The 17,163-nt window shown below is 34.9% G+C and overlaps 1 protein-coding gene across 1 annotated transcript in view; it reads left to right on the top strand.

The window, feature by feature from the left end:
- Nucleotides 1-17,163, top strand: part of EXOC6B (exocyst complex component 6B) — a 557,753-nt gene that overhangs the window by 96,478 nt on the left and 444,112 nt on the right. Inside the window, exon 6 of the mRNA XM_081797284.1 lies at nt 11,987-12,191. Within this exon, the coding sequence (XP_081653410.1) occupies nt 11,987-12,191 (205 nt within the window). The remainder of the gene's footprint in view (nt 1-11,986; nt 12,192-17,163) is intronic.

Below are 17,163 nucleotides of genomic sequence, written 5' to 3'. Positions count from 1 at the left end.
GCGCCTGGGTGGCTCAGATGGTTAAGCATCTGCCTTCAGCTCAGGTCATGATCCCAGGGTCCTGGGATCGAGCCCCACATCGGGCTCCTGGCTCAGCGGGGAGCCTGCTTCTCCCTCTCCCTCTGCCTCTCCCCTGCTCATGCTCTCTCTCTGTATCTCTGTGTCTCAAATGAATAAATAAAATCTTTAAAAAAAAAAATTCATTAGATATTTTGGATACCTTTTCTTCTTATTAGGAACATCCTGCAGATACTTGCTTTCAGTGCATGGCTTATCTATTAACTTTGTAAATTTAATACTTTTTGTTATATAGTAGCTGTAAATTTTGTTGTCATTTATCTTGTGGTCTTTAAAAAATTTTATTTTTAAACATTCTCAAGTACATATAAATTAGCTATGTTTTTTCCTGAACCAGTAGAAAGTAGGTTGCTGATGTGATGCCCTGTCCTCCCCAAATACTTTGGTGTAATTTCCTACAAATAAAGACATTCTTCTTTGCAGCCACAATGCAATAGAGAATAAAAATTAACATTGATATGTTAGTAGCCTCTAATCCTCATGCCCAGTTCAGATTTTGCTAATTGTCTCAGTCATGTTCTTTATAGCAAAAGATCCAGTTTAAAACATGTGGTCATGTCTCTTTATTTTTCCTCAGCTTGGAGCTGTCCTCAGTCTTTCCTTGACTTTCATGACCTTGTCACTTTTGAAGATTACAGGCCAATTATTATGTAGAAGACCCCTCTATTTGGGTCTGTCTGATATTACCTCATGATTACATTCATGTTATATGTCTTTGGCTGGAATATCACAAAAGTGGTGCTGTGTTCTCATTGTATCTTACCAGGTTGCACATAAATTTGATTTGTCCTATTAGTGATGATGTTCCTTTTGATTCTTTTCCATTGTGAAGTTGCTCTTTTTTACATTTGTAATTAAAAATTTTGTGGGGAGGTATTTTATAGTTATGTAAATTAACTATAAATTTTTCACCAAATTTTCACTTTAATTTTTTTTATCTCAGTATGGACTAATAGTTTCTTATTTTATTTGATGAGTCATAATTTGTTAATATTACTTATTTTGTTGTTCAAATTATTCTGAATGGCACCAGAGTAGTCCCTCCAATCTGGCCTCTGTGTTTTTTTAATATGTCCTCATAATTTTTTGAGTACTTTAATACTAACAGAAGGAGAGATTTTTTCAGTTTTATCTTGTACTTTGCCTGCTGCAGCCCTGGAGTCAGTCATTTCTCTAAGTAGAGAATGTTATTTAGAAGCCAAGATCTATGCGCTCGGTGTACTCATTACTACTGAGTACCCTGGCTTTCATTACTCTTTTTTTTTTTTTTTTAAAGATTTTATTTATTTGAGAGAGAGAAAGCATGAGCAGTGGGAAAGGCAGAGGAAGAGGGAGCAGGGAGCAGGGAGCCCAGGCAGGGGCTTGATCCCAGGACTCTGGGATCATGACCTGAGCCGAAGGCAGACGCTTAGCAGACTGAGCCACCCAGGCGCCCCTCATTACTCTTAATATATTTACTTATTGGATCAGTTCCTTTTATGAAACTGATTACCTATTATTGCTGTCATTGCAACTCTTTATCTTGCTAACACCACACACTAAGTTACCCTCCTGTATGGTATCCTCCTTATTCCACTTGGGCTGTAATACTCTGTGGTATGCTTCTATCCTGCCTGAATGCCCTCCTCATCCCTATTTGCCTCTGACATATTCCATACCAGGCTACCTTTCAATATGGACATCCTCCTTACTTCACTAGGTCCCTTGCATACCATGCTGGTCTATCTCTTCCCTCTGCCCCCAACAGAGGGATATGGATGTTGTCATTTATTTAGGTCTTCCTTTAATTTTTTTCAGCAATGTTTGTAATTTTCAGTGAATAAGTCTTATATATCTTTTGTCATATTTATCTCTAAATATTTAATGTTTTTTGGTACTTGTTTATGATTTTTAAATTTCAATTTCCAGTCATTTATTACTAGTATACTATTTTATTTTTTGTATGTTTATCTTGTCTTCTGCAATCTTCTAAAGTCATTTCATTAATTATAGCAGTTTTTTGGTTTAATCCATTGAATTTTCTGTGTAGATGATCATCTTGTCTACAAATAAAAAGTTATATTTCTTTCTTTACAATAAGAAAGCTTTCTTTTTTTTTTTTTTTGTCTTACTGAACTGGCTAGAACCTCCTGTATAATGTTGAATAGAAGTTAGAAGTAGTGAGAATGAATATCCTTGCCCTGTTCCTGATCTTAGGGGGAAAGCATTTCACCATTAAGTACAATGTTAGGTGTAGTTTTTTTGTATATGCCATTTATAAGGTTGAGGAAATTTCCTTCTATTTCTGGTCGTTGAAAATTTGTACCAGGAATTAATATTGTTTTTGTCAAATGCTTTTTCTGTGTCAGGCGAGGTGATCATATGTTGAAAATTTTTTTCGCTTATTAATATGAATTATATGATTAATTTATTGAATGTTAAACTGAACTTGGGTTTGTGTAATAAATCGCCCTTGGTCATGGTATATTATCCTTTTTATATGATGCATTATTTGCTTTGTTAAAATTTTGTTCAGGATTTTTGTATCTATGTTCATGTGGAATATTTATTGTAGTGTTATTTTTGTTTGTTTTGGTAATGTCACTGACTTCAGATTAATGCTGGCCTCATAGAATACATTGGAAAGTATTCCCTCTTTGATTTTCTGGAGGTATTTGTATAGTGTTGGCATTATCCTCCTTAAATATTTGGTTGAATCCATCAGTGAAGCCACTGGACCAGGAGATTTGTTTGTTTGGTTTTGGTGAGAAGGTTTTCAAACTACAAATTTAATTTAAAAAATAAATACAGGGCTGTTTGCATTTTGTGTTTCTTGAGTAAATTTTGCTTATTTGTGTTTTTCAAGTAATTTGTCATGTCATCCAAGTTGTTGAATTCATTAGCAAAAATTGTTCAAGATATTGCCTTATTATTTTAACATTTTTAACATTATTTAACAATATTTAACATTTTAACATTTTTCATTACTTATGTTGATAAGTCTTTTCTTTTTTCTCTGTCTCTGATTATTCTAGCTAGAGGTTTATCAGTTTTATTAATTTTTTCCAAAAAAGCATCTTTAGGTTTTATTTTTTCCTAGTATTTTTGTGTTGTCTATTATTATTATTTTTTAAAGATTTTATTTATTTATTTGACAGAGACAGAGACAGCGAGAGCAGGAACACAAGCAGGGGGAGTGGGAGAGGGAGAAGCAGGCTTCCCACTGAGCAGGGAGCCCGATGCGGGGCTTGATCCCAGAGCTCTGGGATCATGACCTGAGCCGAAGGCAGCCGCTTAACGACTGAGCCACCCAGGCGCCCTTGTGTTGTCTATTTTACTGATTTCTGCTATTATCTTTAGTATTTTCTTTTTCTTACTTACTTGGGGTTTAATTTCCTCTTTCCTAGCTTTATAAAGTGAATTTTAGTTCTTTATTTTCTAATGTAGCTATTTAAAGCTGTACATTTTTCTTTTAGCAGTGCATTAACTGCATCTTACATGTTTTATGATGTTGTGTTTTTTTCTATTTATCTCAAATATTTTCTAATTTCCTTTGTGATTTTAAAAATTTAATCTCATTATTTAGAAGTGAATTGGATAATTTCCAAATATTAGAGGATTTTCTAGATTTTTAAAAATTGCTTTGTAATTATAGTTCATTGTGTTCATAAATGTAAAGTATGATTTCAACCTTTTTTAACATTTGTTGAGACTTGTTTTATTTTATTTTATTGTTGTTATTCTTTTTGCAGTATGACATGAAATTCCTATTTTTAATAGTATTGTCACAAAGTTGCATCACAAGTATATGGTGCAGTTGTGCTGAGGCTTGTTTTAATGGCCCAGCATTTGGTCTGTTTTGGTGACAGTTTCATGTACATTTCAAAATTATGTATATTCTGTTTGAGTAGGACCTTCTTTAACTGTCATTTAGATACACTTGATTGATAGTGTTGTTCAGGTTTTCTACATCCTAATGATTATTTGTCAGTTGCTGACAGGAGCGTTGAGATTGTCGTTGTGATTGTGGATTTGCAAATGTCTTTTTTCTGTTCTTTCAGTTCTTGCTATTGTATTTTGAAGCTTTCTTATTGGGTGTGTACACATTTAGCATTGTTATATCTTCTTGATGAGATGACCTATTTACTATTATGGAAGGTTCCTTTTTATCTCTGGTAATATTCTTTTTTAAAAAGGCATATGTTGTTTGGTATTAATTTCTTTTTGTTTAGTTTTTACATTGTCTATTTTTAAATATCCTTTTTTGTTGAAAATATTTTTAACAGCTTTTTTGAGATATAATTTATATACTATTCAGTTCATCCGTTTAAAATGTGTAATTCAGTGGCTTTTAGTGTATTCACAGAGTTGTGCAGCCATCACTACAATTGATTTTAGAATGCTTTTGTTCTTTCCAAAAGAAACTCTGAGCTCTTTAGCTGTCACTACCCAATCCTCTCCTGTCTGTCCCCCCCTGCTCCCTACACCTTGCCAGCTGCTGGGAACTACTACTTTACTTTCTGTCTCTATAGATTTGCCTATCCTGGACATTTCATATAAATGGAATCCTACAATGTGTAGTTTTTATTTCATTTAACATAACATTGTCATGGTTCATTCATGTTGTACCATATTTCAGTACTTCACTTCTTTTTATTGCTGAATAATATTCCATTGTATGGATATACCACATTTTATTTATCCATTCATCAGTTGATGAACATTTGAGTTACTTTCACTTTTTGGCTTTTATGAATAATGCTGCTATGAATTTTTGTTTTTAAGTTTTTTGTGTGGACATATGTTTTCAGTTCTCTTGACTGTATACCTAGGAATGGAATTACTGGCTCATATGGTAACTCTATGTTTAATCATTTGAGGAATTGTCAGACTGTTTTCCAAAGCAGCTATGCCATTTTACCTTCTACCATCAGCATATGAAGATTCCAATTTCTGCAAATTCTAGTCAGTACTTATTATTGTCTGTTTTTTTGATTGTGACCATCTTGGTGAGTGTGACATAATATCTTATTGTTCACCTTTGTTTTTGAAAAATATTTTTGAAGGATATAGAATTCTAGGTTTATAGATTGATTATTTAAGACATTATTTCTTTGTCTTCTTGTTTATGTAGTTTCTGAGGGAGAGGTAGGTGAATAATCTTATCTTTGTCACTCTGTACTTAATGTGTCTTCTTCAGCTATTTTAAAACTTTTGTCTGTATCATTTGTTCTTAGCAATTTGATTTTGATGCACATTGCCATATGTATGTGTTTGTACATGTGTGTATGTGTGAATTTATCCTGCTTGTGGTTTGTTTAGCTTCTTGGATTTGTAGCTTTATAATTTTTATAAAATCTGGAAAATGTTCATATACTGGTTTTCCAAACATTTTTTTCTATCCTTTCCCCATCCTCATTCTAAGACTTCAATTATATGTTATGTTGGACAACTTCATATAATCCCACAGGTGACTTGAGGATCTGTTCTTTTTTTTCTGCCCAGTCTTTTTTCTCTCTGTGCTTTATTATTTGATAGATTTTATTCCTGTGTTCAAGTGCACTGATCTCTCTCTTTTGCATTGTCTAATCTTCTTTAAATCCTATCCAGTGAAATTTTCATTTCAGATAATATATTTTTCATCTTTTAGAGTTCCATTGGGGTTTTTTAAATGACTAATTTCTTGTTATTTTTGTATTTTTGTGTCTTTTTAAAAATACATGTATATAGCTCTGATTTTTTGTTTTTTTCATGTACTTCTTGGCTAGTTCTGTCACTTCTGGCATTTTGGATTTCTGTTTGCAGACTGATTTTGTTTTTCCTAGTTATAGGTCAATTTTTGGTTCTTAATCATGTCTAGTAATTTTGATTGGATAACATGTTGCTGAGTGTGGATTTTGGGGGGCTGTTTTTTTCTTAAAGAGTATTGTTCTTTGTTTTGGCAAATAGTTGCAGATCTGTTTGATCTTATCAAACCCCTTTATTTATTTATTTACTTAATTATTTATCTAAAGAGGGGGGCAGAGGGAGAAGGAGAGAGACAATCTTAAGCAGGCTCCATGCCCAGTGTGAAGCCTGACACAAGGCTCAATCTCACAACTCTGAGCTGAAATCAAGAGTTGGACACTAAACCGACTGAGCCACCCAAGCACTTCAAACCCCATTTTAAATCTTTGCTAGCTGCACCTTCATTCCAGGGGTAGTTCAGAGTAGTATTCATCTACTCTGAATAACAGGAATCCCCAGGGACTTCTTACCAAGGTATTTCTGGTTTTCCAAACATTTTTTTCTGTCCTTTCCCCATCCTCATTCTAAGACTTCAATTACATGTTATGTTGGACAACTTCATATAATCCCACAGGTGACTTGAGGATCTGTTCTTTTTTTTCTGCCCAGTCTTTTTTCTCTCTGTGCTTTATTATTTGATAGATTTTATTCCTGTGTTCAAGTGCACTGATCTCTCTCTTTTGCATTGTCTAATAAAAGTCTGAGCTCCTTGAAGTGTTTATCATGTATCTTCCTTGTGTCTGTCTGTCTCTCCCGCCCCTCTTTCCCTTCCCTGCCCGACCTCATTCCCTCCCTTCTTTTTGCCTGTCCTTGTGGAATTTCACTTTTTCTATGCCTGGCCTAGTACTCAGCAAAAACTTAAGGGAACCCCTGTGTAGATTCTGCAGTTCTTTTTTCTGCATTGCTCCCTTCCCCCTCTTTTTGTTTGGAATTCTGCTGTACAACCTCAAGTTGTGTCAATTTTCCTGAACTTCTATCTCTGACTCTAACTCTGCTCAGCTGCTGGGCTGTGTTTGGGTTTTCTCTGACTATGCCCATGATCTAGAAATCACATTCAGATAGATAACCTGGATAATTTTTAACCTTTAACTCTTTTTTTTGTTTCCCTTTTTTCAGAGACCACTGAATGTCCACTATCCAAATCAGTTTTTATATATTTTAGTCAGTATTCTGCTTTTTAAGATCGGGAGTTCATGTCTGTTCCTTGTTACTTCTTCATGGCTGGAAGTCTAGTTGTTTTTTTTTTAAAGCTGCAAATACTGATACTACTGCTAGGTTCTGTGCTCCTGAAGGAAAGATACCTGACCATCTTTCTACCTGTAACACATAGAAAGGATTAAATATTTGTTAATGGTGCTCTTTGATTAGGAAAGGCACTAATATTTCCTGTGGTGAAAGCTTTTATTCATATTCTTATCATACTTTGAATTTATAAAAATTTCTCATGGGTAGTTGTGATCTGCTTTAAAAGATCATTCATTAGAATTTTAAAAATCATTATTGTGAGAGAGTTCTATACCATGGCAAGAAAGGACCAAAATTTAATTTGCCTAGAATTAACATTCCCTTCTCACAATAGCATTCAACTATGTCTAAGTGATTCTGACCTTAGTTATCCAATTTATAGAATTACTTAAATGTCTTTTGTCTTCCTTCTTCTTTTATATTCCCTGCTTTTGTCTCATTTACTTTTTTTCTGCTCATATTTCTATTAGGGAGTGTAATGAGGGGGAGACAGGGAGAGCTAGCACACATGCAAATGAAACTTAAGAATTTGGCTTTTGATTCATTTTTTTTTTTTTAAAGATTTTATTTATTTATTTGACAGAGAGAGACACAGAGAGAGAGGGAACACAAGCAGGGGGAGTGGGAGAGGGAGAAGCAGGCTCCCGGCAGAGCAGGGAGCCCGATGCGGGGCTCGATCCCAGGACCCTGGGATCATGACCTGAGCCGAAGGCAGACGCTTAACCGACAGAGCCACCCAGGCGCCCCTGATTCAGTTTTAATAATGTTTAGAGGTTGTCAAAAATAATGTCAAAATCTGGTTTTAGATTTCCTTGGTTGCTCGAAATAGAAACTTTTCTTTTGGTATCTGCTACACAGGTGTCTAGCTGGCTCTCATTCTTTAACCTGGTACTGATATTAAAATACACGAGAAATTTGAATAATCTTATTGGTCTGTCATAGTTGGAACATGAATATGCTAGGGAAAGGACAATGGGTAAATAAGGTGACATTCTTTGTTGCCAGGACTCACTGGGTTCTGTACTAATTAGCCTTGAAAAATGTGGAGTTATTTGACAGACCAGATGTTTTCAGCATGCAGCCATGTGTCTCATCAGTGCATGTGCCTTGTGTCCGCAGGCAACGTTGTTAGATTTTTCTCATTCTATAAACAATGTTCCAAAATATAACTAAACCCCAAAGTGTGTTTATCTTTTTGGCTTAATTTCTGGCTTTCTATCCATTCTAAGGTTTCTCTCTAGAGGAACTGCATTTTATTGCACATAGCTCTTCATACCTAATTGTAGTATAAACACCATTCTGTTTACACTAAACCATGTGAATTATACTGTTTTTGAGTCTGTAAAATTGTAATAAAAGCAACCAATTCACATTAACTGTATTTGTACTTTTATTTCTAAATGTAGGGGAAATAAATCTTCCTCCCTTCCATTTATTTGGACTAAGATTTTGATTTTTGGAACATCTGAGGTAAAGACATTAAAAAAAAAAAGTAAAACCAATCTCTAGTCTTTCGTGTTTGTGGTACTAAGTACATTGGAGTAAGAACCAGCTTAAGTGTCTACTGTGAAGTTCATTCTTAAAATCAAAAGAGAGCTATCGCTTTTTTATTTATAAAATTAGAACTGAGATTTTCCTATACTAAATATATCATGGGAAGTATGGAAATTAGGAAACTAAAAACTAAAAACATAAAGAAAATTATCACCATAATGTTAATACCCAAAGGAAGAAAAAATCATGGTTAACATTTTTGTATATATTTTTCTAGTCATTTTCTGTGTACTTATGTATGTGTGTATGCATGTATTTAGTGATATATAGCTCATACATGCACATGTATTCATAATTTATACATGTATGCATATTTATAGTTTTGAAAAATGTTACAATTATACTTGTAAGTTTTATTTTTTGCATTAGCTTTCACTCAACAATATTGTAAACATTTTGCTGTCTTTTACTACATGGATGTATCATGATGTACTTAACCAATTCCTTGTTATTAGTCATCTAGATTAGTTTTTTATGGACTAATAGAAATACCTACAATTCAAGAGGCTTACATACTTTTGTTAATCTAATATTTCTTTTTGGAAATGCAGCTGGTTAGAATGCTTATTTTGGTAAAATTCTTCGGTGAAAACTTACATCATTAATACAAATTTGTTTACCAGCAGGCAGTGAATTCTCATTTATTGAAACCCCTGATAATAATACCCATTATCTTTTAAGAAATCTCTGGGAGTTTGAGTGACAAAATCATGTTTCGATTTGCATATTTTTACATATCTGTTCAATTCCTCCCCCCCCATATATTGGCCTTTTTTATTTTCTTTTGTGATTTTTCTTTGTTCATTGCTTTTTAAAAAAAAAACTTAAGTTTTTATGTTGTAAATAATCTTTACCAAGTTTTTGTTTCTTCTTTATTATTATATTTTTTTAATGTATAACTTATTTTGTTTTTACTTTGTCAACCTTACCAATTTTAGTTTTATTCGTTCTCTTATGCTTATGGAAGCTTTCCTACCTATCAGATAAATATTGTCCCCTTTACTATTCCATTACCAGCAATATTTACTTTTGCATAACCAACAGTATTTCTTTTCTTAAAATCTATTATATCTGATATTAATATAGCCACTCCAGCATTTTTTTTAAAGATTTTTTATTTATTTATTTGAGAGAGAGAGAGCACAAGATGGGGGAGGGTCAGAGGGAGAAGCAGACTCCCTGCTGAGCAGGGAGCCCAATGTGGGACTCAATCCCGGGACTCCAGGATCATGACCTGAGCCCAAGGCAGTCGCTTAACCAACTGAGTCACCCAGGCGCCCACTCCAGCATTTTTATGGTTACTTTTTGCATCGTATATCTTGTTCCATCTTTTACTTTTACCTATTTGTATCTTTGAATCTAAAGTGTGTTTCTTGTATAGGACATGTAATTGGATCATGCTTTTTAAATCCTGTCTGACATTGTGCCTTTTGATTGGGGTGTTTATTAGTCCATTTATATTTAATATAATTATTAATACGGTTGAATTTTACTCTTTTTTCCCCCTGTTTTTCATGTCTTTTTGTTCTTATCCTTTATTCTCTTTTTTGTATTAAATATTTTGTAGTGTACTATTTTAATTCCTCTGTTGATTTTTTTAATGATATATTTTGAGTTATTTTCTTAGAGGTTGCTGTATGGATTATAATCTGTATCTTAATGTATCAGTCTACTCTAGGTCAATGCTGATGTAGTTTTGGTAGGATATATAGTAGTGGTTTTGCTTCAGCTTAGCTCCATTTCTTTCTTCCTTTCTTGTTCTATTTTTGTCATATATCTATATATTTTATAAACCCAACAATACAGTATTATAATCATTTCTTTTAAAAATTTTCTTTTAGTGAAATTAAAAGAAGAAAAGAGAAATACTTATTTAGTCTTTTATATTTCACATATAATTACTATTTCTTATGCTCTTCATTTCTTTCTGTGAATTCAAGTTAGTTTCTGTGGTCATTTCCTTTCTGGCTTCCTTTAGGATTTTTTTCAAGGCAGATCTGGTAGCAAGGAATTCTCGGTCTTCATTTATCAGGAAATGTATTTACTTCATTTTCATTTTTATAACTTTTTTTTTTTTAAAGATTTTATTTATTTATTTGCAAGAGAGAGAATGAGAGACAGAGAGCATGAGAGGGAGGAGGGTCAGAGGGAGAAGCAGACTCCCTGCTGAGCAGGGAGCCTGATGCGGGACTCGATCCCGGGACTCCAGGATCATGACCTGAGCCGAAGGCAGTCGCTTAACCAACTGAGCCACCCAGGCGCCCCACTTCATTTTCATTTTTAAAGGATAGTCATAGCTAAAGATTGGTCCAAGGTTTGTGCTCAATCAAACTTGAGCCAGTAAGGTTTCCACCCTTTGTCAGTGGATTTGTGTGTGAGCTATGGAATACATTAAAAATTCAGGCAGTTTTCAAAACAGGCTGAGCTTTTAACTTTCTGCCAGGGCTTGTACTGTGTGTGTGCCTGCTTCCTCCTCGTCAGCCAGGGTTGTGTGGAGTGCTTAGGCCCTTTTGGGTGTCCTACTGCACGAGTACACAGCCTCAGTCAGCTAGGGATGTGCAAAGAGCTATTGGGCCCTTCTGTAGGTCTCTTATTTCAATACTTCCTCTTAAATTTCTGGTTGGTCCTCCAGGAGAGCTGGATTATTTCCCTCTTTGTTTATTTGTTTGTCCTTCCTTCATCTGGAGTTTTCTACTTTTCCTAATAATGCCACTCATGTTGGCTTCTAATGGTGGGGAAGCTGCTTGTTTTCATGACAAGCCAGTATAACCAGTGGGAGGGAGGGGGAATGGAGGGTGGGTGAAGTTGGAGGGTTGATGGAGGTAGCCCCAGGCAAGAACACCACAGAGTTCCATTGTTCAGCAGTTTTCATGAATAAACACTTTTCAATTTGTTCTCCTTTGGTCTATTTCCAGAGCCCTAAAATGGTTGTTTGGGACAGTTTAGTTTATATTTGTTTTTTGGGTAGAAGATTTGCTAAGCTCTTTCCTGTGCCATAGTTGGAAGTTTAGACTTAGGTATTTTATTTTATAAGATGATTGTTTTGGCATTGATATGATCATTTTGTATTTTATTTTTTGCATAGTGAATTTCATTGGTAGATTTTCTAGGTTTTCTCTATTCTTGGAATAAAATCTTTTTTGATTGTAATTTATTAAGTCCTTTAATGCATATATTAATTTTGAATAATTTGACATTTTCCCATTGATGTTTTTATTGAAACTTAATACTGGGTTTGTCTTAATGTACTATGAAAACTAATTCAGTCTAAAAATTTTACCTGAGGAATTCATCTGTGGCCCTAAAGAAGATTGAGCTAAAGATGATACAATTCCTTTTACAGGCATTATCCTGCACTGAAAACTCTGGAACATCTAGAGCATACCTATCTGCCTCAAGTAAGCCACTATCGATTCTGCAAGGTGATGGTGGACAACATCCCCAAGCTTCGAGAAGAAATTAAGGATGTTTCTATGTCTGATCTCAAAGACTTTCTGGAGAGTATCCGCAAACATTCAGACAAAATTGGAGAGACTGCCATGAAGCAAGTAGGTCTTGGGTTTACGATAGGTTGGCCAATGACTTCGCTAGTATTCTGTTAAACATGGGTTTCTCTCTGCTAAATGTCTTAATTGTTTCATGTCATTTTAGGGAAGTCCTTCCTCTTTATGGGAACACATGATTAAAAGATGTGTTTTATTTTTTTAACAGAGCAATGAATTATTTACTAGTATATTGCTTTGCTCTGTGGATGTTCAGTAAATATGGATCGATTGTGATAGTTATATAGGGACTTTAAAGAGGTTTTTCTATTTTTTGAATATTTTCCTTGACTTTGGATATGATTTGAAGCCCAAGATTTTTAAAAGGTCTCTTTCTAGGTAATGAGCTAACTTGTGCTGTAGGTACCTTTGGTTGATTACTTATTATGTAAGCAAGATGTCGTGTTATTTATAAATATTTCTGTAGTTATTATTTCTGGTATCAATGGGTATCAGTGAAGAAAGTCCTTTTGGGAAATAATGTGAATTACGATCACAGAAAGGGATTTATTTACAGCTTATAAGTTAACAAATGTGTTAGAAATTTTTAGGTTTTTTTTTCCTTTTAATATCTTCATCTCTAAGTAATGAAAGCCACCAAGGAATGTCTTGATTTCTTTCTCATCATTTTGAATAAAAGAGCGCTAATGATTTGCAGTGCTGCTTGCTCTTAAAATTTAAATCACATTGATTTTATTAAAATATCTCAGTATATCTTATGATATAGCCTACAACAACAAAGAAGACTTGGTTGTTTATGGAAAGTGTTTGGTTCTACAAACAACTATGTTCTTGAAGAAGTCATTTGTAGTTCTTATCATTCTGGGAAGAAGGAGGGAGCACATCATATTTTTGATCTCAGCAAGTCTTGGTAATCTTTCAGATGTCTGATTCTGCAGAAGAGATTTGTCTATTGGAAATTTCTTTCCTAAAGCAATGCAGACATCTTTTCCCCTCTCTTTTAAATTTTGTCAATGTTATACTTTATAATGGGGAATATTTAAAACTAGTTGATGATAATCCTGATGGAAATAATCATATCATGTCATTTTTTAGTGGTGAAGAAACAAAATTAATCATTGAAAATATATCTTTGTATTACTGGGTATATATTTTGAGTACAGGACTGAAGGTATTCTGCAAGACAAGTCTCTATTGTGTTTGACAAGTTTTTTCTAAACTTTTAAAAATAGGAGAGTGTAGTACAGAGTCTGTGGAAGCATTCTTTTTTTAAAGTTACCTTTTTTTTTTTAGGCCTCTGCTTGAGAAATTAATTTCAATTCTTTTTTGGTGAAAGAGAGGATTCCATGAAAATACTATTATTTCACTTAATGTGGATTATCTGGTTTCACCTCTTAATTATTTAAAGAAATTCAGGCCCAAGGCAGGGAAGTGACTCACTCAAGTTGAGACGGCTTGTAAAGGTCAGATTCCGTGGTAGAATTCAGGTTAGATTGAGGTGAATTTGCCTACTATGGCACTCAGTCTGTGTAAACTATTAGCTATTTGGTATATTTGTGTCATATAAAGAACTGAAGAAAACCATTGTGGATTCAGGCCTTTTAATTAAACTGATAACCCTTCATTCTTCCTATAAAATTTCCTATCAGGTATAGCTCTTGTTGCATGTATTGTTATCCTATGCCATGTTAGTTGAGATCTTTGAATAAAAATATCTTAACACATTTTAAGATCTGTAGTACCTAAAAAATAAACAAAGTGGGAGGGAGAGAAATTACCATATACTTTGTACATAGTGGTTGTTCAATAAATATTTATTTGAATTCATGGATGTTGGAAAGAGGGAAAGGATATGATTTATTTTTCATTTATGTCAAGCCCGGAATGATGTTTCTGACTTGTGATGGTTTTCTTCATGTTGGTAATGTAGGGAATCTTTCCATTGTGTGGCTCTGTCAGTCTCTCCACATTCCATTTTAGTGTGGCTTTGAAGGTTACTTCAGAAGGAAAAAGGCCAGGGAGCATTGCTTGTGTTAGAGTTTTTAAGGGCTAATCATGGACGCAACATATTATCACTTCTACTCACATATCTTTGGCCAGAACCTAATTACTTGGCTTTACTGACCTGCAAGGGAGGTTGAGAAAATAAAATCTTACTCATCACTAAGAGGAGAAGGACTCGGGTTTGGTGAATAGTAGCTAGTCTCTGGTACAGTCTACCCTTTGGTCATCAAATATCTCTTCACTTTTCATGCTCCTTCCCAAGGAAGGCAACCCAATATCCCGTCTAGTTACTACATCCATTTCAAAATCTAGTATCTTCCAGGGATGCTCAAAACTCGCCATCAGATCCAGATGAGCCTCCAGATCCAGATGGGCTGCTGACCAGGAAAGAAGATGACAAGTTATCTACACCTGTGTTCCCTTCCACCTCCAATGAAGAAGCTAGAATAGAATAACTACAACAAAAACTTGAATTTAAAAATGGGAACAGTGGGAGATGAACAATATTTCCTGCTTCATAAGCAAATCATGTAATCCTTTTGGGTCATCATTGGGGAATCCTTCTGCCTTGGTAGTAGTGGGTCTTTCTTGCTTAGACATTAACTCTCTGAGAGGAACTCCTTTGCCTGTAGTTCTCCCGGGCTCCTGGTTGCACCCTGTTTTTTCTTTCTCTATTTTTTTCCTTTTCAGAAAGAAATGGATGCTGGGGAATATATCTTCCTTAGGTGATCTGTCTTTCTCATTTTCTTTCTCTCTTTATATTTCTAGATATCTACACGTACATCTATAACTATATCTGTACACATACACCCGTCTACATATATAATATATGTAGATATGTATCTTTGACTGCCTGCTTTCTGCTTCTGCAAATTTAGGGACCCAAGGATTGTTTTAAGTCTCTGAACAGCCAAAGGTTTATTTAGTCCAGATTTGTGATTTTTGGGCATTATAGTTAGCTCAAAACTTAGGAGGCCTCTGATCTGTTTCTTTCCCATAGGTTCTATGTGGACACCAGACCCAATGTTCTTTTCTAGCTATAATTTTGAGGAATAGTTTTTTTTTCTTCTCCCCAGTTTGCGAAGGTAGGCCTTGTCTCATGCCTTTCTTACTTTAATGGCCCTACTTTGAAGCTGTATGAAATAATGGGTAAGAGGACCACACCTGAATTTGATCTTTGCTTCAGGATTGAGTCACTTTGTTCAACTAGAAGTATTATTTGGAATTTATTGCTCAAACTTTTACCATTCTTTTACCATTGGGATTCTATATGCGTTCAGCTTTCTAACCCTCTGAGGCCCAAGTGTGTCTGGACTTCCTCTATTTCCTATAATTTCATTTAGCAAACCAGCAACTTCTTTTTTGTGCCTCTTTTCTGTAATACCTTGCTAGAAATAGAAAGTAAATGCTGATATATACTATAACCCTAACTCTCCATTCAGTTACAGAGCTACAGGCCCCATAGCCATGTGGTGTGCCTTTTCATTTATTACAGGTTCCAGTTTTACCAGTTGTTTTGCCACAGTATTACAGGGCTCTCCAGGCTTTCAGCTTGTTAAATATATATTCTTGCTGTCTATTGCCTGACTTCTCAACCAATGCCATTTCTTTTAGTTTTTTATTTTTTGTTAAGGCAAAACCATTCTTCCAATACCAGTTTCTGTTTTCCCTGAATAATGCTGCTTGTTGTAAGAGCTAAGCTCTAAAATCTCACCATAGAAGTTTCATTTTTCCTCATTGGAAGTCCAAAATGGATCTTCCTGGTAGGGTCGCTCTTCTTTAAGTGACCATCAAGGGATCCAGGACTCTTCTGACTTGTGGCTCTATCACTTCCAACATTATATCAGTAGGAAAAAGAGTAAATAAGACCCTGGGGATATCTATGGACCGGGCTTGTAAGTGATACGTATCACTGCTGTCAACATTACATTGGCCATACCTTATACACTGCAGGTGAGGCTTGGATATATAGTCTGTCTGACCGGGAGGAACAAGAAATAGGTTTGGTGAATAGCTAGCTAGCCTCTGCTACAACCTACTATTATACAGCCTCAGAAAAAACATATCTTCCATTCTCTTGCCTTTTTTCTTCACAATACATATCTTCCATGTCGCTTGCCTGTTTCCCCCCCACAATTTCATCTCTTTGCCATTCCCCGTCCCCCATATGTTTGCCTTCTGATTTACTAATTCAATTTTTAGCATTGTCAATTCTGCTATTCAGAACTTTGTTATCATTATTATTTTTAGTTTAGCAACCTGTGAAACCACAGGTTTGCCTTTAGAAATTTGTTCTTGTCCTTTTTTTAAAAAAAATATTCTAAGTTGTTTTCTTGAGAACCATATGAGAAAATAGGTTTGAAAGTCTTATTGATACTGATAATTGGTCTGGGCTCTTCTAGAAATTAGGTAGGTGATTGGCTTTTTCATGGTGGACATTTCCCTTTGTCTTCTACCCACGTATCCTGAGTTGCTACATTGATCTCTGGGTGGACTTTGTCCTTGGTACTGTGCAGTGATGGAAGAATTGGTAGATTGGTTTCTTTTGAGGATATAACAGCCAAAACAAACTACCAGAAGGGCTCCACCCTGATTAAACTTTAATGAGCAAATTAGGCTCTAAACTTTTAGCTGTTATTATAATCTCAAACTGTTTGTTGTCCCATTTTATCAAAAGATATGTTGCAAAAAATACTATTTGAGGATGATCTGAAGGATATGTAGTTTATCCATTCCTCTGTATTTAAAGTGGTATGTTGTCTCTGGATAAAGCTTTATCAGCAGGTAGCTCTTTGCTTTGATCGCATGTGGTAGGCAGAATTCTAGGATGATCCCCAGGATTCCTGCCCCCTGGTGCTGCATGCATCCTGTAAAATCCCCCTCCTTGAGTGCATGGGCCTGGTATAATCAGGTAGACTCTTTTAAGAGTGAATGGAGATCAGGTATAGAAGTTAGATTTAAAGCTGCAGCAGATGCTCTACTGTTGGTCTTGAAGAAATAAGCTGCCATGTTG

The sequence above is a fragment of the Leptonychotes weddellii genome, chromosome 10 (assembly GCF_054177405.1).
Source record: "Leptonychotes weddellii isolate Sample4059 chromosome 10, ASM5417740v2, whole genome shotgun sequence".
Taxonomy (NCBI): Eukaryota; Metazoa; Chordata; class Mammalia; order Carnivora; family Phocidae; genus Leptonychotes; species Leptonychotes weddellii.
Note: the sequence above shows the minus strand (reverse complement) of the source record. Positions and strands in the feature narration are given on the sequence as shown.